Below are 26,525 nucleotides of genomic sequence, written 5' to 3'. Positions count from 1 at the left end.
CCTATTCCTCAGCTTGACATCTACCAGTGTCCTGGGAAAGACATGGCCAGCTTCAGGCCATTCTCAATGCTCTCCTCAGCCTTGCTACCCACAATGGAGGGACTGAGCAAACAGCAGGGCCCAAGGGGACCTTAGGCCCCAGATTTCTAAACACAGACTTCATATTCAGTGTCACCCACATCAGATTGAGACAGGGCCTTTCTCCCTAGCTTCCTTACAAGCTGGCTCCAGCAGAGCTGATGGGTAGGGTTACCTATTGCCCTTCCTTTCCACATAAAGCAGTGGTTTTCAACCTTCGTGCCCCGACCCTTTCATACAGTTCAGGTTGTGGTGACCCCCAACCATAACATTTCTCTTAATTCACAGCTTAATTTTGCTATCATAAATCATAACTTAATTTTGCTGTTATGAATGACAGGTAGGGTATTTTCATTGTAAGAAATTGAACATAAAGCATAGTGATTAATCACAAAACAATATGCAATTATATATTTTGAAATGCTTAGGTGCTTTCCAATGGTCTTGGACAACCCTTGTGAAAGGGTTGTTCAACCCCCAAAGGGGTTACAACTCACAGGATGAGAACTGCTGACATCAGCCATTATAATCTCCCCACTTGCAGAGCTTTTAGACACAGCTTTCCCACCATCCCAGGGACTGAAGGGGGCCGTACACACCCTGGAGTTAGCAACTCTTCCCCAGTATCCCTGCACCCACCTCCTAGACAGCAAACACCCCTGCCGCTAGCTAGCATCAGCCCCCCCCCACCTGCTCAGACGGCACGGATAAACCTCCCCAGCAGAAAAAGAGGAAACAGGTGCTTCAGCTGTTGTTTATTGACATACAGGTAGGCTCTATAGCAACAGGCCTGGAGGTGGCTGCCGCAGGGGTTGGGGGACAATGAAAGGCAGTGGAGTGTTTTTGTCTGCACAAGTGTTTGACAGCTGAGGAGAGCGCAGGAACTCGTGTCCAATGCACAACTAACACGTGGGAAGGGGGAGCAAGTTCAGGGCTGGAGTCTGCTTGCACTGGAGCCACTGCTACCCTGCCACTCTCAGGCATCTGGCTTTTGCTGTCTGCTGACCCCAGGCAGGCATTCTCTGGGCACCCATGTTCTGCAGGGACTGAATGGAGCACACAGAGGCCAGCTTGTTGACCTCTTGCATTCAATAATCACGGGGCCTCCAGTCCCGCAGCCCTCATTCTTCCCTGGCTTGGGTAGTGCCACAGAATGGGCAGCCAGGCTCTGAGCAACCCCACCAGCAGGGCCATGTGGCACCAGGGACTTTCCACTCCCTTCCTGGAGCCCCAGCCCAGGGCGCCATCCTAGCCCGAGGAAGCACTACAAATGTTGCTGGCTTAATGGGTGGGTTGGGGGGAGGGGTTGGGGCAGGGGTAAAGGAGGGGCCCAGGGCCCATCACGGCACAGGCACGACACGCATGGTGTTGGTAAAGCCAGAGCCAGGGCGCCATCCGGTCAGCACGATGACTACGTCGCCAGTCTTAAAGAAGCCTCGGGCTTTGCCTGGAGGAAGAAAAAGTGTCAAAGTGAAGCAGACAGGCACAGCACCTGGGCTACTTGCTCTACAGCTGCAGCGGTGAGGCAGTGATGCTGGAACATTACTTCCTCCAGCCACTAGGTGGCACCAGCCTCACAGCCCAGGCCAAGAGGCTAAAGGAGGCTAAGACTTCCTTATGGTGCAGATGGCAGAGTAGGCAGAGATCTTTGGACTTCATTCCTTTTATGCCCCAGGGGGGAAGGCCTTGCCCAGGTCAGAGATAGCTGCTGCTTCTCATCCAGTGACATCCTGCACTTACACAGGGCCAAAGGCCACAGCCCATATACTCTGCGTGTGCCACCCACAGAGCAGGAGCTGTGGCCAATCTAATTCTCAGGAAGATGCCAAAGGAAGAGTGTACACACTCTAGACCTAATGACACCGTGGTTACAAGTGGAGCTGTGAGCCACAAAGTCAGCAGTTCAAAACCTCCAGCAGCTCCCATGGGAGAGACAGGGCTCTCCACTGCCTGTAACAGTTAAAATTTTGGAACTTGGCCTGTAAGGTTGCTATGAGTTGGCATCGTCTTGGTGGCAATAAATTTAGTTTAGTTTTGCTGTAGGACCCCAAGTTGTGAAGTGAGGCACTAGGCTGCTGAGCCCAACTCCAAGGCCTCATCCGTGATTCCCTTGCCTTGTCACCAGGACTTCCGGTGCTAGGAGGTAGAATTCAGAGATGGGTCCCCTCATGTTCATCTCACTAAGTATAGAGTCCGGTGAGGCCCTCACTCCCAGGTACGTACCAACATTCATGGCCAGGTTCACCCGGAGGTCCACATCCTCAGCCCAGGCTGACATGACCTGGTCCTTACACAGAACAGGAAAGATGCCACGGTACAGGTGAGCCTGCCGAGCGGTCTGGGGGTTCCGGGTCACAGCAATGATGGGGGCACGTGGGCGGTATCTGGCCACCTGGTGAGCAGACCTGGCACAGGATGGGGACAAGGAAAGAGACCATCCAACAGTGTTCCAAAAGCGCCCTTGGATGCCCCTCAAGACCTACCAGCTTTGCTTTGAATTTGAACCCTAGCCATCCTGTAATCCAGTTCTCAATCTGCGGGTCGCAACCCCTTTGGGGGTTGAATGACCCTTTCACAGAGGTTGCCAGATTCATGACAGTAGCAAAATTAGTTATGAAGTAACAATGAAAATAATGCTATGGTTGGGGGAATCACAACACGTGGAACTGTATGAAAGGGTTGTGGCCTGAAGGTTGAAAACCATTGTAGTAACCCAATCTGCCACAGGGGCCATTCCTACCTCAGGCTCCCTGACTGCCTATTTGCCCTGTATCCTCCACAGTATCCAACCCGCCTGCAGTGAAGCTACATGCTTGCCCTCCTCACTTTACTCAGGCCATGGCCCCTGGACCATCCTGATACAGCATGGTGAGCCATGCCCCCGGGGCTCACAATCAGCTGACACCCCTCCCCCAACTGCCCCTTTTCCATTCTGGCACAGGGAGGAGCATGGGCATGGCCCCACCTCACCAGCACCCATGCCTCTTGATGCCAGCCTCAGCTACAAGCCAAGCATGTGAACAGCACCTGATTGGCATCTGCAAAGAATGGGAGCAGGGCCGACCAGCCTCCAGGGACTCACACTGTCATGCCCTTTCGCCACTCAACATGTACCCCAAGTCCTTGAAATGTTCCCAGCAACTAAGTTCTAGAGTCCCAGAGTTAAGCCTGGGCAACTGAATAAGACTTGGCAGTCTGGGTGCTACCCAGGAGGCAAGAGCAGGTGGCGGCTGTGCGGTGTGGGAACGGCACCAGCCATCGAAGCAGGGACTCCTCCTGGACTCCATCTGTCAATTGCTTCCTGGACCACCGGACAGAGGACCCTGAAGAAGTGTACCCCTGGCTTCGCTTAGGAGCAGGGAGGGGCTTGCAGAAAGAACTGGGCCCTTCAAGGCAGGCTCTAGGGGCCCTCAGACACCAGGGAAACTTAAGCTGTGTCACAGCCGAGCACGCCCTGCCTTAAGGCCTGGCCTTTAAGCAGTTGCTGAAGTCAGGACCAGCTGAAAGTGAAATCCCAGAAGACTGGAGGCTAAAAATACCCAAAGAGCAAAGGTTGGGCCTTTTCTACAAAGGTCAGCCCAAAGCGGTTAGAAGGGTTTAGACAAGTCTTCTGTGAAGGAAATCTGCTGGCCAACCCCCTGCTACTCCCCAGCACAGGCACTGCCCCGGTGACCTCTCCCGGAGCACAGGGTGTGCGAGCCAGGACATAGGAGGAGCTCTTTATCTCCAGCCAGGCAGACCTCAGACAATGAGCCAGGAAGACAACCGCTGACCTTTCCAGGCCACACCCACTCATCATCTGTAGTACAGGTGGGGCAGCACAAAGCATTCATGTTCCACAGGCACCTTGTACCTTTAGTATATTCACTGAGTTCAAACTGGTTGCTTTCTATCAGAGGGTCAGCATTTAAAATATCAGAAGACTGTCAGCGACCAGCCTTTCTGTCTTTAGGCAAGGAGACCAATTCAGTGGGAAGCTCTAGACTTGTTTTAAATGCAGACAATCCTGCGGGGCCTCAATCATGGTGGCTCCCTGGAGCCCTGCTCACACCTGGAGCCCAGTTGGGGGCCAAGGACGGACCTGTCCCATGGGGTCCAGGCTCTTACCTTGGCTCAGCACCACCCCAGCCGTGTCCAGCACACTGCTCCTGGGAGCCCGTGGCGAGGTGCCAGTGAGCAGGGCACCCTGGGGCTGCAGCCTCCTCCTACCTGCCAGACTTGGTGAGGACGATTATGGCCCCACTGCAGCACTTGAATGAGGCCTCCACGGCGCCCACGGCGGCGGCTTCTGTGGGGTCGCTGGTAATGGGCGCCAGGCGGCGGAGCTCCTCGAACAATTGCAAGTGGTAGATGGCAGCCTCTGCCTCACGGGCAATCTGAGGGGGGGACGACACCGTCCAGAGGGACGGGAGGGGGACAGAGCTTCGTCAGAGCTGCGTGGGCAATGGGGAGGAGGCACAGGAAGCTGGTGAGGAACACGATCCCTGGTCCAAAGGTCCAGGGGACACCAGTCACTGAGCAATGGGCCTCACAGGGCCGCATCCTTCACCAGGTACCTGTGACACCTGCTGGGCCAGGCTAACCAAAGGACCCTGTGGTCCTGCCCTGTCACGACCTCCCTGCTGTTTCCCTTCCTGCAGGGGAGAAAAAGGCTGGAGCCTGGCTGTCTTCTCCAAGAGCAAGCGGCTGGTCACCTTACACCAATTACCTGCCCTCAGGGCCCTACCTGCCAGACTCCGTCAGAACTATCAAAGCTGCCGCTAAACACTTATAAGAAGCCTCCACGCTGCCCATGGCCATGGCCTCCATGAGGTCTGTGGAGTGACTGGAGGCTCGCACAAGTTCTTCAAACAGCTTGCGGTGGAACATGGCTGCCTCAGCCTCCCGAGCTATCTGTAAGGTGTGGGAAGGGAGAGCGGGCAGAGGAGGGAGGAGAAAAACAAGAGAGACAACACACGGAAAGACAGAATGGGGGGTTAATCAGAGAGCAAGGCCACCTTACGTTAATTGGCTCACTGTCCTTCATGTAGCTGCAGAGGCAGGGTGGTCAACTCTGGACCATTCAAGAGAGGTGTGGAGAATTTGAGGAACCCCCCCCTCCCCGCAAAGACAGGGGAAACCAGTTCTATGATTCAAGAAGTTCCCTTCTGGTCACATTATTCTCTGATTCGGAAGAGTGGGAGATGCAGGGCAGAGACATGCCCAGGCAGGGTCCACACCACTCCCTAGGAGAGGGCTTGCCCACACTGCCTCCTGCTAGCTTATAGGAAAGAGCAGACACACCCTCCCCACATGGCTGTCTGGTTAGCTTCCTGCCCAGCTTCCATGCACAGCGAGCACTTGCTGGGCTTCGGTCAGACCGGGGGATCAGGCAAAGCCCAAGACACTGGTTTTAGCTGCATTCCAACCAGGAGGCTGGAGAAGTCGAGCTACCTTGTGAAGGCACCAGTGAACAGCCATGTGACGGGGTGATGCCCGTGGACGCATGCAGATTAGTTTCATGAAACATTTGATTCAGATCTAATGATTACACACCAGAGGACTCTTTTCAAGTGCAAGACAGCTGGGGAGCTAATTACCAACCCCATCTACCTGGGCTCGGGTTACACCAAGAATTAGAGGGAAAAGTTAAGCTTGCAGGGATCAGTATCATTCCTGGTCCTTGGAGAAGGCAGAGTGACGGGAGGAATCAGTAATGGCATCTCTGATTCGTTTGCTAGAGCAAGCAGATGCGTGGCAGGTGATTAGGTTTATGGTTTTCTGTAGGCGAGAATGGCTTGCGTGCACAGTCCAAGGGCAGCAGAAGCAGACACAAACAGGAAGCAGAACGGTCTCGGGCAAGGGCACTGCCTTTAGACCCAGGACAAGGTGGGCAGCTGAGAGAAGCAGCTACAGCCACCGTTTAACTAGTGCTGTGGAAGGGAGATGCTGAGCTACCTACAGGGCGGCAGCAGCCTGGCCCACAATCCTCAAGTGCATCTTCTGTGCAGAGCCATGCAATCTAAGCCTGCGGTTCTCTCAAAAGATGTCTGTCAGTCTGTCTGTCCATCTGTAGTCACTCAGAAGCCAGAGCTCTGCCATCTTGTCTCTCAGCCCACTGAGGGGCCTTATCTAATCCACTCTGTGGGCGAAGCACAGAGCAGTTACGCCTACCCTGGTGCAATGGTCCATGGTTCGGAATGTACAGTCACCCTCCTACCTCTAAAGCCACGGGGGATCCCCACAACTAAGCAAGGCAAGCCAAGGGTATCTAGAGGTGGCTGCTCCACGCCCACTGTCCTGAGGCAGGGACGCACCTTTGAAACCCTGGGGCAGTCAGGAGAATGAGCCAGGAAGCAAGCACCTGGGATCAGAACAGCACCCACATCACTCCCTGCTCCCTTACCCACCCACCCCCCTCAACAGCAAGTGGGCAAACCCATTAAGGATGCTTCAGCCTCACCAAAAGCATCTTTAGTTAAGGGTATATTCCACTCACCACTACACAAAGGTGTTTAGTTCAATGGCATGTCTTTTCGAATCAGAAACACTAAATGGATGGAGAGGAAGATAGCTAGTCTACAGTCCTTGGGGGAGGGGAGGTGTTGTCTATTTGGGAATGTACAAAAGGTGGAGTCCTTTGTTGGCTGGAAGGGAAAGTTGTATCAAGGTAAAAGGTATATTCCCTGAGCCAGCCCTGGTACCACAGGACCAGGATTCATATCATACAGTCTCAGGCCCAAGGAGCTGGCCAACGGAACACACTGGGGAAGGAAGTGTGTCCCTACACGTGCATCTCCTCCCAAGTGGTCTCCCCCTCCAAGGCAGTCAGGATCAACCACATTTCTATCTCTCTCGTGGGCTTGCTGTCCAGTTCCCGACACCCTCCTTTACAGTCTCAGCTGAATACACCAGCAGCTGCGTCCCCAGGATACAGCGAACTGGGCCCTGCTACAGGCATCAAGCAAGGCCAGCTCGTGGTCAGCTCAGCACAGGCAGCTGCCCAGAGATCTGGGAAATCCATTGGAAACCAACCTCCAAGGCCATCTGGGGCTGGGAGGCCCTGGATGGATGGTTTCCACTCATAGCAGAGGTAGCTGGTTCCTGGACCTCAGGGGCGGTGTGGTGGACAGGGACGTAGCAGCATCCCTATAACTGCATAGGAAACCCTGGACTTAGCCAAGGAACAAGCCACCGCCTCGAAGCCAGAGTGAAAGTCAAACTAGCAAACCCCGTGCTATCCGTCTACTGAAGGGAGAAGTCTCCGAGCGGCAGGACAGCTGTGAGGACAGCGAGGCTGCTGTTAAGGGGAGCCTCCATGCTTCCACCCGCCCCCTCCTCTCCAGCCAGCGCCTGCCTATGGTGGGCAGTCCTGGGAACTCACCAGGTGCTGCATGCGCACGGCCTCCAGCGGGTAGTCCCCCTTGGCCGTTTCCCCAGACAGCATGATGCAGTCCGCTCCATCCAGGACAGCATTGGCCACATCGCTGCCTTCAGCCCGGGTCGGGCGGGGCTTCTTGATCATGCTCTCCAGCATCTGGGAGGGAACAGAGCGCCTGTTAGAACTGGCCTAGGCGATCCCCGAGACACCCCAGCACACACAGTGGGGGCTTTGTGGAGGGCTCTGGGGGGAAGAGAGAGGCACGCAAGGGGGTGCACATGCCTGCGTGGCACAGATGACGGGTTTCCCAGCTCGGTTGCAGCGCCCGATCATCATCTTCTGAGCAAGGAAGACCTTCTCTGCCGGAATTTCAATGCCCAGGTCGCCACGGGCCACCATGATCCCGTCGCTGGCCTCCAGGATCTCATCAAACCTGTCAGGTAAGGGGAAGAACTGGGGTCAGGGGTCGTGATGATGGAGGATTTGAGGGTCAAACACCAAGCACGTCCCCACACACAATGGCTATTCGGGGTGATTAGCACAGGCCCATGCCAGTGGTGATGTCGATCAGTTCCTCAGACCAACAGGTCAAAGAAGGCCAAATGGGCCCAGCCCTGCTGGGTTTCTCCAGTCTCACTAAGTACTCTTCTGTGGAGAAGAAGGGGGTGGGGAAAGGTCCCATTTGCCCTTTACCTGCATCGAGGACCCCACAATTCAGTATGTCCAAGGTAGAAGGGGACCTGGAGATCTGCTGGGTCGCAGCCAAGGAGGAACCCCCTCCCACCAAGAGCACTTGTGACTGTCTGGCCTCAGGCCATGGTCAGAAAGTACCCATGGCTTATCAAGATGGCAGGAGAGAGGCCCACACCAAGCCAAGCTGTGGTGACAAATGTCACTAAAGTGGGCTGGCCAGGTTCTGTAGCTGTGTCCCGCTGTATTTCAAGCAGAAGCCACCAAGGAATAGATGTCACACCAAGCTAGCCGTGGTCATCCGGCCGTGCCCTGTGAGTCACTGGGAGGTGGCTCAGCTGAGCTGCAGGGCAGCATGCTTTCCCATGGTGGGGTTGGGGGCGCTGCTCTGGCAGGGTGCTGTACCTTCTGACTCCCTCGTGATTCTCGATTTTGCTGATGATCTTGATGTTCTTGCCTTTCTCTCCCAGGACCTTCCTGACCTCATGGACATCGGCCGCCTTGCGGATGAAAGACGCAAACACCATATCCACGTCCTGCTCCACGCCGAACTTCAGATCCTGGATGTCCTTTTCGGACACTGCAGGCAGGTCCACGGCAGCCCCAGGAAGGTTCACACCCTTCTTGCTGCCCAGGGAGCCACCATTTTCCACCTCTGTCACCAGGAAGTCTGCACCTGTGTGAAGAGCCGACAGGTAAGAGAAACATGGTGCCTTAAACAGGACAGCAGCCACCAAGAAACCGTTGCCTCTCCCTCCAGTACAGGGAACCGGGGGCTCACATGTCGTGGGCCCCGGAGCCATAGTTCTAAAGGTCAAGCCCTGGCTGTGTAACACCAGGCAAGCATGTGACCACTTTGTGTCTCAGCTTCTTCACAACAATGAGAGGAACCCTACTGCCCATTCATGTGTCATCATCTCCGCCACACTGAAGTCCTGTCCGTGTTACAGGAACGGAAACGGAGCCCCAAAAGGAGGGAGGAGGCAAAGGAGCAATCCTTGAAGGAAGTCTGCTTTGGAAGACAATGAGGAGTTGCTGAGAGGATTTAAACCCAGCCTCAGTGCGGCAACATCATCTCCAATTTTCTTTTGAGTTTTAGGGACCGGAGATAGTTCAACTAGACCCTGACTCTTGGACTTACCTTTCTCCTTCACCTGCAGAGAAATAAGCCCGTCGTCCACATAGATCTTGCTGCCCACATCCACCACTTTGCAAATGTTCTTGTAGTCCAGCCAGAGCACACTCTCGTCACACTTGTCCATGTATGCGTTATCCAGAACAATCTTCAGAGTGGCTCCCTTCTTCAGCTCCACCTCAGCTGTGCCGCTCTGCAGGCCAGAGAATGAGCTGTGTGTCAGACTCCACCAGCACACAGACACTCCCTCCTCCCCCTGCACGGGGAGACCTGTCCTGGGCCCATGGCCTCCTGTCCCTTCCCTCACGCTTCTCACCAGGATCCATACTTACACCCTTGATGAGCCCAGTTCGGATCTCAGGCCCCTTAGTGTCCAGGGCCACAGCAACTGGCCGGTAGAGAATGGGGTCAGAAGCAAAGCTTTCCGTGGCCACACGCACGTTCTTGATGGTCTCTGCATGGTACTGGGGGAAAGGAACAGAGGGTAAGCCATGCACACGGGGTTCGCTCCCAGCCCTGCCCCAGAGTGGATCACACAGGAAAGGCCAATGAATGTTCACTGCCAACCCAAGGCCTGGAGCATGTAAGGCCCTCCTAGATGCACCACGTCCATCCACTGAGCACCCTCTATCCCTTCAACCTCTTTGGCTCAAAGTGGGTTGAGCGCTGGGCTGCTAACAGAAAAGTGGGTAGTTTTGACCCATCAGTTGATCTTTGGGAGGAAGATGAGAAAGTCAGTTTCTATAAAGATTCACAAAAGCATCCGAAGCCCGCCCTATGACAGTCCTACTCTTGTTGCTGAGTCCGAGGTGACTCCATGGCTCAGGGTAAGATCAACCTCTACCATCGACAAGGAGCTCAAATAGAGCCACTACTGTGCTCGACTGGACAGTTCTGTTCTACTATACAGAGGTCCCTGACTGGGCACAGACTCCAGGGATACAAAAGTTGTCACCACCACCATTGAAGTAACTCACTCTGAGGAAGAAAATCTCAGGGACTTTTCAGAACACAGCCACAAAAGCCAGGGATGCGGTGGTTATAAACACGCTTGTGTGGCTTCAGCGGTTCTCTTTTCCCTGGGGCTCATCAAATATGTGGAGCAAATAAAGCAGATAACTGGGATAAAGATCGATGACCTTTTTGAGCTTGCCTAAGACTGGTCTGGCAATCAGTGTCAGATTCTGGCAGTTAGGGTAGTTCTGAGAGTGTTCTCTCTACTGATCACAAGCACGAGCCAAACTCAAGTTATTGACTTAAGCAAACAGTGATCCAAGCTAAACAGCTCACTGCTAACCTGATAGGAAAACAAACAAATAACCACAAATCCAGCTTCCAGAAGCACTTTCTGGAGCTGAATGAGAGGGAAGCAGAGTAGGGAAAGATGGTAGTAAGACCTCCCTGTGCTAACTGCCCTCAGCTGCTGCTTGCGTGCACCCAATTCCCGGCTTCAATCTTCTCTCGGAAGCCTTTTCTCTTCTGTAAACAGGCCTGACACACCGAGGAGTCTGGGAGCACAGTTAATCCTTTGTGTGGGTAGATGGTGTCTAAAGCTTGTACTTAAAAACCCTCATTTGCTAATTCAGGTGTACTCATTAACAAGGGGAAGTCCCTGAGTGATGTAAACGGTTAGTTCATATGCTCACGGCTAAACGCAAGGTTGAGTCTACCAGAGGTGCTTTGAAGAAAGGCCTGGCAATCCACTGTGTTGGGGAAAATCCGCCCATGAAAACCCTCTGGAGGGACCGGAACTCGGATACCCAGGGGGCCGCATGACTCAAAGGGCTGGAGGGCACCTGGCTTGTTCGGCTGTGATGGAGGACCAGGGAGCACAGGGTTACCTCTTTCTTGGTCCCATGCCATTATCAAAGTGACATTTATTTCTGTTGCTGGCTTGCAGGCATGTGGGTTTTTAAAAGACTGGGTAGTGGATATTATCAAACACCTTTTCCTCAAGAGGTGCTATGAGTAGAAGAATATGAAGTACACGAACTTTCCAAAGTGTGCTTCACGCCTGTTTTTAGGGGAGACCAACGTATTGAACTGTATTGTAAGTGAATTATATGCCAATGAAACAGTTGGGAAGAAAAAAATTTTATAAAGAAAGACCAACGTTAGTATCCATTTTCGCTAAACGAAAGATAGAGAAGAGCATTTTCGCTGAGGTGGGACAGGGCAGGTTTCCCCATGCATGCCACGGCATCACCAGCTCTTTCCTGTACCCTGCACTCAGCATCAAGCCGATGTGACTTTCAACACTGTTTAATTTTAGGCTTGGTCGGGTACGGTGGCCGTGCCTGGAAACGTTCCAGAATCCCCCATCTAAATTAAACGTACTTGTTTCCTCACTTTCTGCCATTTTGTCTCATGAAAGGTTTCATGGAAGATCACGCTACTTTTAGGGTAGCATTTAGAACAGTCAAGCCCGGCGTTGTTATTTCAGAATTCGCCCATATCACATAGGCTCTCTGGTGGCACAGTGGCTACATGTTCAGCTGCTAGTTGTAAGGTCAGCAATTCAAAACCACCAGTCACTCCTCGGGAGAAAGACAGGGCTTGCTATTCTCTTAAGAGGAGCCCTGGAGGTGTAGTGGTTAAGCATCGGGCTGCGATCCACATGGTTGGCAGTTCAAAACCACCAGCAGTTCCTCAGGAGTAAGACTGGGCTATCTACTCCCATAAAGTCTCAGAAACCCACAGGGAATTGCTGTAAGTCAGTGCTGATTCAATGGCAGTATGTGTTGAAACTCACCGGGGCAGTGGAGGCAGTTCTACCTAGTCCTACATTGAGTTTCTGGTTGTGGTTTGGTGTTACATGGGGCTTTATTTCCTAGAAGCAACATCTACATAGCCATAGGTCATCTATCTAAGGAATACACTTCTGGATCTGAACTGTTACAATGTTACCTATTCTTTTTACATCTCCTTCCTAAGTGAGACTGGATACACTAACCTTTAAGGCTTAGTATCAGGATATACTGGTTCAAAGAACAAGTTGGAAAGGTGTCTCCACTGATTTGTTCTGTGAGGAGGAAACAGAACCCAAGCCTGGGGCTGAGGGGCATTTCTGTTAGTGAAACACAATTAGTGTGTGTGCGTTTAAAGGCAATCTCTTCTCAGATAGAGACTGAACAAGCAAGTGATAGAAAGCAAAGCTGGAATTAGAGGCCCTGGGCCACATGGAGCAGAAGTTCAAAGAGATAAAGACCTGCCCTCAAGCCTAAAGACCTGCCCTCAAGCCTCAAGTCTCCGTGGGAGCTGGGTCCTGAAACCAGACTTTTGGCCTCCTAAACGGAGCATACCAATGCCTGCTTGTCACTACCTCAGCCAAGGAGGCATTATGGGACTTCCGTGTCACGGAAGAACACATCTTGCCCACGTGAACCTGCCCGAGTTGAGGGCAGAGCCTGTGTCAACGCTGTCATATCAGATCCAGAGAGTGGCCGTCCCTCAGTCAGTGACAGAGAAGGAGTCACATCCAGGCTCTGCTGCCAAGAATATGTGGACCAGCTGGGCACTGGAGAAGCCCTGGCCTTGGCCAGGTGAAACCCGTTTGCCTTTCTTTTCCTTTCTTTCCTACACCACTTTAGAACCGTTTAAAAGGAGCTGCCCGGGGACACCTTCACTCGGGTCTATACGCTCAAAGTAAACCCACAAGAGGAGTTTCATTGTTTTTTTTTCTTAAGGAAAATTAACAAAACAGAGTTCTTATCTGAGAATTAAAAGCACAGGTTATCTCCTCCCAAGGCTCCTTGCAGTTATGAAAGTCAGCTTCTTGGGCAATTCTCTCCTCTTTCCCTAGCCTGCAGGAGCCCAGGGCACTCCAGGAGCAGCTGTGACATTTACAGTACTTGCTGGGAAAGAGAAGATGGTCAAGGGGGGCAGATTGAGACCTGCCCAAAGGGCTTGCTGCCTGCCAGACTATTTATGGAACACAGGTTAAGGAGACCATGAAGAGTCTCGAGTTTCCAGACAGGATGAACTGGCCTCTTGCATTACATCTGCCGGGACATTATATTTAGTCTGAACTTAACATCAGCCTTCAAATGTCATAGGGCAACCCCATCCCAGTGGCCCTCACCATTACCGCCACCGGGAACTGGCGAAGACTTGGTCTGCAGGTCAAAACAATTCCCGAACAGCCCTGAGCCAAATGCACTCTCACACGTGTGGGGAAGGGTGCTGCTGGCTCACTTCCAATGTGCCAGAGCCCCTGGGAGCAGACGGGCTGAACACAGTGCTAACGAGTAGGGGCTGTGTCATATACCAGAGTTCGATCAGTCTAGAGTCCTGGTGACTCAACCCCAAGGTTGGTGACGAAACCCACCAGCCGCTGCTCTGTTCCCTGTAAACAATACCTCCAAGTAAGTCCAATGAGGAAGCTCTGCTGTCAGCAACAACAAATCCACCAGGGCACTGGACACAGCCCTTAAACACGAGGGGTAACCCTTCTGGGCCTGGCACAGTTATCTTGGGTCACAAGCAGGCTGTGGGATGACCCTTGGGGGTCAGTCAACACTGCCATGCAGAATCCCTGGAGCAGGGCAATCAATCACGAAGGCCCAGAGGAATTCCACTAGCATTCCTCTGCCCCTTCCTTTGTGAAGTCTAATGCTAGTCACAGCTGTGGGGAACCATAACCAGCCACAAAGCAAAAACCAGTCTTCTGAGCTGAAGCAGAGGGCAGTGAGGAGGCTGAGCGGAGGGCAGAGGAGAGGTGAGATGGGCCAGGGAAGCAAATTTCCACACCGGCCAGTATACCAGGCCCCAAGCTTGCCCACACTCCACTGTTACGTGAACGGTACCCTGCCCACCGGCCCACCGGCCCAGCCACAGCTCACCTCGTGGGTCCCATGGGAGAAGTTCATGCGAGCCACATTCATTCCAGACTTGATCATTTCCTTCAGCATTTCCACCGACCGGGAAGCTGGGCCTGTTTCACAGAGAAAGTGAGTTTTCAAGCCACAAAGACCAACTATTCTGAGCAGGGAAAATATAAACAATTCACTTAGGGGACTCTTTGTTTTTTCTGTTTCTCCCCAAATGTTTCCAACATAAAATGGCTTTAAAAGTTTTTCAAAATGCTTAAATTTTTACTGTGCTCATCCACTTTCTAGATTGCCTTTAAAATCTCAGCAGGTTATCATCAAATTAGGAAAGTGTATCCAGATAAGAAAGTAGGCTTAATATTGGGCTGCTAACTGCAGGGTGGGCGGTTCAAACCCACCAGCCGCCCCAAAAGAGAAGGATGAGGCGGGATGCTCATGTGAGGTTAAGCCTCAGGAACCGGATGGAGCATTTCCAGTCCTGGGGGGGGTCTCTGCGACGGAATCGGCTTGATGGCTTTGGGCTGGGTATTGGGTTTACTCTCTCAGAAGTCCAGCCTGATGCCCCAACCACAAAATCGTGGACATACAGAGAGCATGGACATTCCTGATCTCTCAGATGCTCCAAGTAAGAGCCACTACAATGATCCTCAAAACTTTATCAGAGAACAAAGATAGAACAGATTCATTGTCTATCGTCTATCACAACTTCCTATCACCTATAGTAATCTGTGACACGTCCCCTCAAGCACTTGCATGTTGGGGGCAGAGCCGGCTCACCGATGGTGCAGATGATGCCAGTGTTCCGGGCTGTGATGGGGGCCGAGTCAATGTCCAGGCGGCACATGTGCTCCAGGAAGGTGTCAGCCATGGCTGCGTGCAGCTGCTGGGTCTGGATGAAGGCAGATCCCTCTTCGCTATGTGACTTCGACATGTTTTCTGCAGTCCTGGGTCCAGGAGAATCAAAGTAATTAGTCTAAGCCCAGGTGATTAATATACTGCTTGGCACAGGATATGGTCTCCTGCTTACACATTAACCTGATACCCACTCTCTGTGCACAAGCCAGAGGGAACCCAACCATGCCCTGGTCATGTGGGCATTGGCATAGGGCTCAGGTGGCCATGAGGAAATGGAAAGGAACGTGAGAGCAAGCACACACCTCCTACCCAACGGGCAGCTTCCTAGGTGCCCACCGTCGCTGGTCTCCCTTAGCCTAGGCTGACATCTCCCCAGCAGCTTCCCCCTCAAATAGACGCTTTAAGCAGTTTTCCAGTGATGCCAACTGCTGACTCACAGGACAAATTGCTACCTTTGAAAACTGAGCTTTCCTCAAGCAACAGAGATCGGCTATAGGCTAAGCCACCTTGCCTCTTTCAAACTCTGGCAAACTCAAGTGATTCTCCTGGTGGTGGACCCAGGCTAGTCTCCCCTAGCTCCTAAACCTCCCTAAATCCCTGGGGTTCATTGTTCAACTCCCAAAGGGGCTGGAAAGTCGTCTCACACGATGGGCAACAAGATCAGTCCTTTGACAGGAAGCGCAGTCCAGCAGAAGCCTGAATGCTAAAGCTTTCGCCGCCAGAGAATGTATCCAAGAAGCACATCTACTTTTAGTCAGGAGGAATTCAGGATGTGCAGATCCATTTGCATACACCAAAGCAAACCACGATGACCCTGGGTCTAAAATTACAAGTGCATTGTCAGGAGAGCAGCACAGTGAGGAAGGCACACTGCCTGCCGTTACTGTTTCCCCTGCTGATGCCCTGTCCCAAAACTCCCTCTCCAGCCTAGACAAGTGCGGCCAAGCCTGTCCGTTCCAGGCAATTAAGCAGCCCAGGTCACAATCCTCACAGCTGTCCTGACCTTTGCTTTATTCCATTACTGACATGCAGCTAAACTCACTCAGCTTGTCAGCCCAACAGGTCAGGATGTGGACTGGGTGCTTGGCACCTTTCTTGTACCAGGGTGCTGTCCATCTGTCCCTTTGCTCAAATCCTCACACCAAGGGGTATTCCTTCTCAAAGTCCCTTCCTTCCACCTCTATGCCTCAACTGGGGCTCACGAACAAGCTCTCTCTACCCCGCTTTCTCCTCAACCCCAAAGCAAGGCATCCCTTACATGGGACCCTAACTTCTGATCTTCATCCACCCCGACTCTGTGGTATCCCTTAGTGGGGGTGGGAGGGGTTGAGGATTTCAAGTGGAACATGCATCTAAATCCAGAACTCTGCCACCTCCACATAGGTGTGGTAATTGCCCCAAAGCCGCTGTGGCCAGTGGTGAGCAAACCACCCATTGGTTATTGCAAAGTAACAGCGACGAGCTCTCAATCATACAAGCTACACATTTCACAGTGGGGAAGAACCAGGATGCTGGCTAAGGATTCTACACAGCACTGTTCCGTTCAACAAGCATTTACTATCCCTAACACACACAGGTAAGTCAGCCAGCCCTCTCATCCCAGTGTGTGTTAATTGGCCTTTCCGTCTAACGTAACAGCTCTCTGCCAGACTCAAAGTTCTCCCTCCACTTCCCCAGACGAGGAGCCTCTGAAAGACTTACTGACGCTGCCCCTTTAACAACACAGACCAGTCATGGAAAGGACATTACCCAACGGGTTACCAGCTAGCACAAGGACACACGGGTCTTGCAGCGCCATCCACAGGGAGACCATAATCTATTCCCAGGGATGCTTTGTGAGTGAGACCAAGTACAAACGAGTGCTTCTTGGAAATTGCTAACTGGCTTCTTCTCCAGACACTAGACTGGAAGGTCCCCTTGCAGAGACCGGGGTGGGGCCACTGAGGAACAACCCGTCATACCTTCTGTCCTCTGGTCTTGGGCCTCCGGTGACATAATGCACTGTTTTGGGCTGAGGGTGGCTCTTTGGCCCCACTTGCATAGACCGCTCGGAGCTGATTAAGGTTTGCCCTGGAGAGCTGGCGAGGATTAAGGTAGAAGCTGAGTTTAACTAGCGACTTCGAGAGAAATTACCCTAACAACCATGTGGATCCAGGTGGTAACCGGTTCTAGTGGGTTCAGCTAAAAACACTGAAACCGTCCTTGAAAATAACCAGAAACAGCTAAAAGATTCACAGCCCAAAACGGGCTTTTTCTGGCTCCCTGTGCGACTTTGTGGTTGCTGTGTGTCTGTGGGTCGGTTCCAGCTCAGGGCTCTGGTAGGACAGGGCAGAACCGCCACACAGGCTTCCAAGGCTGACAGGCTTCCGAGACTGTCAAGCCCCCAGGAAAGCAGGTGCAGTGTAGCTGGTGGGGTCCAACCACAGCCCTTCCGTCACCAGCGCCCCTGTGAGAGGCTTTACACCCCTCCCAAAGATCTTCCCTCTGAAGTTCCTTGAAACCCAAGGTTTACTAACCATTTCTGCTCTATAAAAACTGTCCCCCAATGCCACCTCTTGTTGGGGGGTGGGGTGGGACGTGGGGAGCAAAGTAAACCCAGAGGCCGAAGGGGATAGAGCTAAAATATGAACAGCACATTAGCTGGGTGGTAGGATGGCAGTAAAAGCCTTTTCTCTTCCCTTTATTAAATGCACTGACAAGAAATGTTGTCGAAACCAGTCACAAGTGGACCCTTTCTGAAAAGGTTGTCTTTTACCAGTGCCCTGTAGAAGTGTTGGGAGGGACTAAAGGAGGAACCCACTCCCAGTTCATTGCTAGACTAGACTCTGGGCTCTCCACTGCTTCGGAATCCTCTGCTCACACAATGGGACAGAGACAGGGTTCGAGGGCCGAGCCCCTCATCACATGACACAGGAAAAGCACACCTGGATCCACTCAGAACCTCAAAGCAAAAACCATCCTGTTATGACAATTCTGTGGCAAAACCCGTTGGTGAGGTACACAAAGCCAGTTCCTGCCTTCAAACTTTACAAGAATCTTTGTGACATGGTTGGGAATTTGGGGTCCTGATTGAAGGGCTGGCTGCCTCTCAGACAGGAGTGCTGGTGAGCCACCAGGTGAGCCACCACCACATGGCCTCAAACACAAACCTCCTTTCACCAACGTGAATGAAACCTGACACCTACAAATGCCCATGTACCTGGAATTAAGCCATTAGGTACACAGTGGCAAACGAAGACACGCTGGGCATTTTAGGGGACTCATACAAAGTTGGCCTGTCAGCGCCTGTCCAGACTCCTCCCTGACTAAGCCAGAGATCTTGTGTCTCATTCCCGGACCACCCCGTGGTCTCTCCCCTCAGGTCCCTGGGGCCCCTCCTTGTTTTGGACAGGCACTCTAACTCACCTGTCTTGCCCTGACTGCCAGGGAGGGTCTGAGCCCTGCCCCCAAGATGCCCCAGTCTCTTCCACCCAGCCTGCCAACCATGGAGGATCTACTGCTGCCTGGGAAGCAACTCAGGCCCAAGAAGACAGTCTAGCTCTAGGAAGAGCCCTCCTCCCCACCTCCTCCCATCGGTCTGGATAGTGCTGACAGTACATGTGCCCAGCCCTACCAGTCTGACTCACTACTGCACCCTCCTCCTTGGGAGGCACAGACATGCAGAGTCAAACCTCCAGGCAGCTTCAGAGGCCCGGCGTGTCCGCTGAGAGCGCCACCCAGCAGGCCCAGGCACGGGAGCCTTATTCCGGAGCCTGAGCCCCTGCAGCAGGATCCTCCTCAGAGCCATGTCTCCTCTGTGAGAAATGAGACTCCATCAGAGGCCTCAAGGGCCAACGGCACCCATCTTGGTCTCAGTAGGGGCTCTTGGCTCTCCAGTACTGCTGCATTGTGCCTGACAGAACCTTCAGACATCAGGGGAGAGAAATCTGAAAAACGACAAACTACCTGCCACCGCACTTCTTAAGTGTGCCATCAGGTCACGCTGGGAGATCTGTGCTCCACTCCACCAATTCTATCTTTCACAAAGCACGGATCATTCTGCTCCAGTAAGTCTGGCAGGCTGGGAGCCTGCATCTGCACAAGCCAATTTTTAACCAGCCGGGGCTTCTCGGCAGCAATCCTGCCCTGATAGCCATCTCCCCAGAGCTTAGCTCCTCTCCTCCAAGAATGCCCAAGAAGGGTCCGCCCTGTGCTGACACCAGCTCGCTATCTACCTACATCTCTAGAGAGCCCTAGAGACAGTTGTCAAGCAGGTGGCTGCTAACTGGCAGGTCTGCACTCGGACACCACCAGCTGATGGCCTTGAGCCGCCTGGGAGGCACTCTCCTCTGTTCTCTAGGTGGCTGGGAGCCAGAAGTCAACAGACAATGGTTTTGGAGCCACATCTTCAAGTCACTAGGTTAGTCTTTCAGCCCAAACCCCCAGCACTTCAGCATCCATTAGCGTTTTATCTGAATAAGCTGGAGGCAGGTGGTCATCCTGTTCTTGAAAATCTAGTGATTTCTCATGATCAACAAACAGAAACATCTCCAAAATGAGCCCTGTTAGGACTGGCAGCCCCAAGATGAAAACGGTGGTGAGGGACTAGCCCAGGCACTCTCACTCACGAAGGGCCAGAGTAGACACATCCTCTACATCAACCGTGTTTTCACAGCCTGGGGGAGGGGAGGCAGACAGGTTAAGCATCTTTTCTGAAGGTCACCCCCCGCCCAGTAGGCCCCGTGACACAAAACATGCAGGGACCAGGCTACACAAAACAAGCCTGTTTGTAAGCTCAAGTAAATTCCCTTACTTCAAGGCTAGGATGCAGCCATCTGAACCCAGGAAACACATAGCAGGTTGCTGGACTGCCTTCTGGGCAAGCTACCTGCTCAGGAAGCAGTGAGGGACCAGGAATCCTGACTTAAGCTTCTCCAAATTAGGTGCTGTAAGAGGGAGGCGTGCTGAGAGCACTGACCTAGTTACTACAACTGATCTACAATGACCTTCATGGGCTTGTCTATTTTAAAATGAAATAATATTGCAAAAATTAAACAGCAGTGTTCCCACCACCCAGCAAGAACCATTAACATTGATCCATCATTGTCTAGCTTTGAAATCCCAGGTCTCTTTCTATTCCGTTTCCCACAAACTTTTCGGAGCCCTCCGGGTTAGACATAAGGAATCCTGAGGACATAGAGGTAATGAGTTGGGCTGGGACCTGCAAGGTTGGCAGTTTGAAACCACCAGCAGCAACTCTTTCAGAGACTGAGGGCTTGTTACTCCCAGAAACAGCCTCGGAAACCCACAGGGCAATTCTACCCTGCTCTATGAGGCTGCTACGAGTTACTATTGACTAGATAGCAGTTAAGTTTTGGTAGACGTCCAACAGAAAACTAGATAGCTTTCCCCAGTGCAGGGAAAATGTTCTCCCTTGCTTTTTCACAGAGCATCTACTTTAGGAAAGGAGCGCTGGTGGCACTTCAAATTAGGCAACAAGCGGTTAACCACAAGGGTGGCGGTTCAAACCCACCAACAGCACTCTCAGCGAGCCACCATAGGGCAGGTGAGTTGGAATCGACTTGATGGCAGTGGGTTTGGGGTATTTATTTCAGAAACCTTGTAATTACAATAGTTTTCCTTTGCCTCTTTTGAGAAATCTTGAAAGGCCAGACAGGCTTTTTTTAATGCCAGTTTTGCATGGACTTGGGAGCTGCCTCTCTTGACTGCAATCAGCAGGGAAGCCAGCCTCCGGTTTTGTGGAAGGACCAGACCTGACTTCCTTGGGCTGAACAGCTGGTCATAAAGGCATGAGAAGGCTATTTCTCTTCTGTATAAAAGCCATTAAAACAAGCTGTGGTGGCTACTCCAGTCACCACGTGTATGTGGGGCAAACAACACACGACATGGGGTTGGCGAGCGTGTTACCTGAAGGCTAGTTACCATGCACCTTAACATGCAGATGAGCTGCACCCACATGGCTGTGTGCAAAATGAAGTCTGCTGGTCTGCACTCACGCCAGTAGACTGCCTGAGACGCACCACCTTCTGGCTGAGTGCTACCCACACCTACCTTTGTGGAATTTTCTGGGTTGGGAGGCACATTTGTTTGTAACAATATAGTTCATCTTCCCTCCATCTTTAAGCCCCTCCAGCCCTCCCCAAACCCTGACCTGAATTTTGATACCTAACCAGGTGTCCTGAAATATTGTATCCTCTAAGCTCACTGAAGTGTCTATATACAATGTACTGTATCTCCACAAACCTTTTTGTTTTACTGCAGTTAAAAAAATAAAACAAAAAAAATCTTAAGTCATACACTGAATAATTGGCCTTCTATTCAGTATGACCTTTATCGTCTTTTTAAGTAAATACCTACGCCAGGTGCTGTGGAGGCAATTCTGACGCATGCCAGCCTCACAGGCATGTCACAGTAGAGCTGTACTTGCTCAAGATTGTCAAGGGCTCTGCCGTTTTAGAAGATCCCCAGGGCTTGTTTCCAGGTACCTCTCAGTGGACTTGAACTTCTAAGCATGTAGTTAGCAGAATTCATTTCCACCACTGTATGGCTGATTCCGCCCCCATTCATCTGAGTGTCCCTTATGAATCAACTCAAGAATAACTCTCCTAGCACGCACCTCCTTGGACTGTTACAAGCTTCTTTCTATATACCGTACCTAACAATTCCTGGGCTGTGGGGTATACTTATTTTGTTATTGTCCAGTTCCTGTACAGTGGTCTCTTGGTCTCAACTACATCAAGAATGTGAGTTCCTGCTTCCCCACACTTTTTTCAGCACTCAACACTGTCGGGCTTTTAAATGTTTGCCAGTAAGAGGGCTGGCGTTTGTAGGCTTATTTTCTAGGTGAATGAGCACAAGAAAGATACCCGGATGTTCTGTTTAGGAACGATCTGTTCCGACCTCTTACCTCCCCATCCCAAACAGGCAAGGCCAGCACGTTTTATGAAGTACCACTCAGCGAGAGACCACTTGTTTCAAGCTGAAGAAATAGCATTTGCATGCTCATTAAGGTTTTCAGAAGGGAGCGCACTCCTGGCAAATTCTTTGTTTTTCATTGACCGCTGAGCTTAACCAGCTAAGCTGGTCCGATCCCTTGAAATGCTGCCACCAGCAGCAGCCTCACTGCCTTCTTCCGTGGACTTGGCGGCGCCACCACCCCAGCCTCAGCCTGCCTTGCAGACTCAGCGTCAGCAGAGGCTGAGCTCCCCAGGCGCTTTTGCCCACAGATGGGCGCTGCCTCAAGAGGCCACCCGAGGTACTGCAGCCTGCCTCACCCGCCTACGTGCAGCCAGGCACAAACCACTGCAGGCACCTCCAGGTGGTCCTACCAACCGGGTCCCTCTCCTCCCCCCACCTTGTGCCAAGTTGGCCACCCCAGAAGCCCATAAGGCCCTGCGCACACCAGGTTTACTTTCCCCACCTCCAACAGCTTCTTGAAAAAAAGAGGACACAATCAGCCCAAGTCTGGCTCCTGGTGAGAGAGGGCATGAAGGATGGAGGTTTCCTACCTGGGGGTCATACTCTGTTCCTATTTATACCAGACTCGGTGAGACCCATCTTATCAAATGACTCCCTTAGGCATTTTACAACCACCTCAACAAGGTTGAAACTCGTTCACAGGTGTGGCTCACTCTTGTGGGGTCCTCAAGATTTGACTGTGGACACCTGGAATGACTCAGAGCTATGTCGAAGGAGCCATTCCCCTCCGCCTGGATCTCAGGTCTCAGCCAAGAAAGCTCACCCGGACTTTGCCGCCACAAAAGCTGAAGCAAAGGAAATGAAAGCCCAAGTAGAAGGCAGTGTAAGAGTGGGGCCGCACCCCCACCGTGCCCACAGCCACTTCCTCATTTCTTTTCTTGCTCAACATTAAGAAATACAGAGCCTTACGAAATAAAATGGCTTTTCCTGTGACCCCCACTTTGTCATAAGCTTAGAGAAGCAACCCCCACAAGGTGCCCCACTGGAGTGCCAGCTACCAAATGTGCAAAGTCACTGAGGATCCCAAACGCTCCTTATTTCTAATTTGTTGCTTAAACAAAGAAGCGGCTGTTCCTGACAAGAGACTAACACCAGTCTACTTCTGTTGGCTCCAGGCCATTAACTCACAAGCACTCATTTGAAGGACACTCTCAGTCCTTGTCCTTCAGAGGAGGACACAGAGGTGATGGCCAGGCCCTTGCAGCAGGCTCATTGCTGCAACTCAGCAAGAGCTCCTGGGTCAGCACTGAAGGGGTCCAGAGCCCTGGAGCAAACCTTTCTCCATGTGGCCGGGCATTTTTTTTTTTGGGGGGGGAGGAGAAATACATGCTGTGAAAGGGCCTTTTAAACCCACAAGGCCCAGAAAGCAGTAAGCAACTCACCCTATGAGGAGAATCCTCTCAAAAGCCGAGAAATTGCGAGGTTGAGTCATCTCCACAGCGCCTCTAAGCCCCCTCCCACACACTGACCTGGCCACAAGTTACATACTCCACCTGCCCCTCAGAACAGCCCCCCCAGCACTTCCAGACCAGCATCTTCAGGCAACCCTAAGGCAAATTATTTGCTAATAATGCTAGGGGATCCAGACCTGGCCCCCCCTTCTCCGACCACACCCTCAGTCCTGTCAATGAGGCTAACCCCACCCCTAGCTCCACTCCCCACATCCTAGGTCCTACCTCATCCAGTGTGGCCAGGGAGAGAGCTAGAATCTAAAGATTTCAGTGGGAGTTTAATGTTGCAATTTTGCCTGCTCTTACAGCCCACCATCAGCCTGGAATCACTCCCAGCCCCTCCAGCCTTCCTTTAACCAGAAGATGCCATTCTCAGGAGAGTCCCAGTCACAAGTGGGGATTTGCAAACATCGTTAAAGTCCTTTGTAAACACTATCCCAGCATCCCTTGGGGATGGTTTCTAAGAGATGCCTGGTACAGTAAAACCCGCCAAAGCTGGAACCTGTGTAAACGAGAAATACCTGCTAATAGAGAATGACAGAAAACGGTGAAGAACACACATTATCCAAGTGGGCAATTTGACAGACCGGAGAAAAACAGCAGGCCTGTGGATTCTTGCTTTCACTATTCAGAGAACATAGTCCCCTCAAATTAACAACTGAGTACGCGTTTGGAGATGGCCGAGAAAAGGTGAATTAAGAAGTAGTTCAGGTCCCTATGCTCACCCATCAATCGTGGCCCAAAACATGCAAAAATTTGAAGACATTTCTTCCGGGCGTCTCCCAGAAGATTCTATTTTAGCAATTGTCATTCGTGGGGCACCTACTATAGATCTCACAGACACTGCTGGGGTGTTCAAGGTACCAACCAGTAGGTGCACGCAGAGCGCAATCTTTCCAATAATCACGAGGAAAATGGGAATTTCTCTTTTCACATGGGAAACCAGGACCCCAAGGCTGCATTCCTTCCATTAATTAGCTCCTTATGTAGTACCTGTACAGCCTGCCCTTCATGCCCGGGGCCTTGAATGCCAGGCTCAGTTCACATATACAGAGGCAAGATCAACCAAACGCCTGGGCTCAGAGAACCTGGCTCAGGAGACCTGGAATGGCTTTCTATGACTGTAACGTTACACTTCAGTCTAGAATGTGCTTTCCCCAGCTGCTTCAAACCCAGTGTGCCTGCCGCCTTGTAAGGTCTCCTGTCCACTCTGCCCCCACCCAGGAAGCTGGCACCGTTACCAAGGTGATGTTCCTTCTCAGTACATAGGAGAGCTCTGTGGGGTCCTCTTCTGTGCACAGACCCCTTGGCACTGGAGCTGAGCGCTGCTAAGACCTGTGCCAAGCTCTAGGAAGGCCCCCCAAAGCGCGGCCACAGCGTCTTTGTTAAGAAACATGATGCAGCTCTTTTTAATATTGGGCTTACCAGGTGCCCAGATTTGGGGGGTTGTCATACTGACCCCCCAGAGGAGATCCAGCTTATCAGAAAGGTTTTCTCGGCCAACTGGAACTGAATTCACCCCCTGGACTATGACGATCAGCTTACTTTCTGCCACACCAGGACCTGACTCAGAATCACCTTAGGACCACCTAGAAAACAATCAAAGAACTAGGCGCACAGTAACAGCATCATAAGGGGCCATAGATGCTCTGAAGGTTTTTCCTACTGTGATATAGGGAGCGAAGGACACTGGGCTGAGTATCATGGACGAGGAAAGGACAGAGGAAAAAAGCTCCTGACGACAGCAGCTATGACATGGTCATCCAAAGTGGAAATATATTGTATGGACACTGAAAGTGGAGCTAAGATGCTGGGCCTGGGAACAGAAATTCTCAAGGTGCTGTTTGTTCCTTGTTTTGATTGAAATAAACTGATAATCATAAAAAAGAAACAAACGTGATGCAGAAGCGGGGAACCAAAGGTGAGAAACCCGTTGGGTGTCTCAAACATGAGGGGGCCCTGGGGACTCATCCGGCGGCTCCTGGGGCCGGCCGTGCCTCGAGGTGAGCTGCGCCGGGGCCGACCGCTACTCGCAGGCCGGCCGCTGCGCGATGGAGCAGCGTCGGGTGACTCCGGAAGGGCTGTAATGTCTCGGCCAGCCAGCAAGGTCTCCGAAAGGCCCGGGGCCGACGCAGGGCCAGCAATCCTGGAAGCAGCCAGCCGGCAAAGACACCCCATTTCCCTGGGTTACGTAACTCTCACTGCGCCCGGGGCCACCGCTGCATCCCCGCCTCCAGGCCGCATAGGTGACTCAGTCCTGCCCAGCCACACCCCACTTTTTCCTCCGCGCCACTGGCCTTGGAGGCCCCCCACCGAGGGCGGGGGAGGCGGAGATGGAGGGGAGACCACAAGGCCGGGGGGCGGGGCCCGGGTGCCCGAGAGGCGGGGAGAGGGGGCGGGGAGGAGAGGGATGCGGAGGACGTGACCAGAATGGGGGGTGGGGGAGGGGCGCGATGGGATGGAAGAGAGGACCGCGGAGCCGGAGACCTGCAAGCGGGAAGAGCAGCCCGGAACACGTATGGAGGGTTGAGAGCTTGGAACGGGGTTTAAAGGAGAGCCTACAAAGAATGCACTAGAACGAATATGAGAAGACAGTCTGAAAACGTGGGGGCGATTGGCTCTAATCTTCGGGGTGGAGGGAGGAAGAGGAAAGCGAACACGGGACCAGACTGGGGTCCAGGAAGAGGTAGATGACGATGGGATCATATTAAGAGAGAATAAGGGAAGGGGAGAGAGGATGGAACCAGATTGTGAAGGAAAGGGGCGGGGGATGGACCAGTATGGGGCCCGCTAACTCATTTGAACTGGAAGGAAGCTGTGGGCTTTAAGGCGCAGGCCCTCGGCGCGAGCAGCCTTTCTCCTCTCCCTGACCTCAAGTGGTCCAAGGTCCTGCATCGCCCCGGCCTGGAGGTGAGAGGCGGCCCGGGAGCCCGCACTATCGAAGAGGTAGGCCCGAGGCGGGGACAGACCGCCCCGCCGTGCCCCGCGCTTACCTCCGGCGTGCTCTGGTCTGTGCTGCGCTGCAAAGACAGGAGTGACTTGTCCGCAAGCTCCGTGCGCGTCGCTCCAATGCGGGAGCCGCCGCTCAGCCTCAAGGTTATCCCGGGTGCGAGCCGCCGCGATCCCTCCGCCGCCCCGCCCCCCGCCCA

At 52.6% G+C, this 26,525-nt stretch overlaps 1 protein-coding gene across 3 annotated transcripts; it reads right to left on the bottom strand.

Moving 5' to 3' along the window:
* Positions 1 to 816: 816 nt before the first annotated feature.
* PKM (pyruvate kinase M1/2) lies at positions 817 to 26,525 on the bottom strand. Of its 3 annotated transcripts, XM_075535656.1 has the most exons (11): positions 26,370 to 26,525; positions 14,870 to 15,036; positions 14,105 to 14,196; positions 9,596 to 9,727; positions 9,270 to 9,456; positions 8,534 to 8,804; positions 7,721 to 7,871; positions 7,442 to 7,594; positions 4,288 to 4,454; positions 2,302 to 2,483; positions 817 to 1,525 (listed from the first exon to the last, which is right to left on the bottom strand). In XM_075535656.1, the coding sequence occupies exons 2-11, from the start codon at positions 15,021 to 15,023 to the stop codon at positions 1,419 to 1,421; spliced, it is 1,596 nt and encodes a 531-aa protein (XP_075391771.1). In that variant the 5' UTR covers positions 15,024 to 15,036; positions 26,370 to 26,525; the 3' UTR covers positions 817 to 1,418. The 3 variants fall into 3 exon arrangements, with proteins under 3 accessions (XP_075391771.1, XP_075391772.1, XP_075391770.1); XM_075535657.1 differs by lacking the exons at positions 14,105 to 14,196; positions 26,370 to 26,525 and adding an exon at positions 16,909 to 16,957; XM_075535655.1 differs by lacking the exons at positions 4,288 to 4,454; positions 26,370 to 26,525 and adding an exon at positions 4,805 to 4,971.

Source organism: Tenrec ecaudatus, chromosome 17 (assembly GCF_050624435.1).
Source record: "Tenrec ecaudatus isolate mTenEca1 chromosome 17, mTenEca1.hap1, whole genome shotgun sequence".
NCBI classification, from domain to species: Eukaryota; Metazoa; Chordata; class Mammalia; order Afrosoricida; family Tenrecidae; genus Tenrec; species Tenrec ecaudatus.
This window is presented reverse-complemented; position numbering and strand designations above follow the sequence as displayed.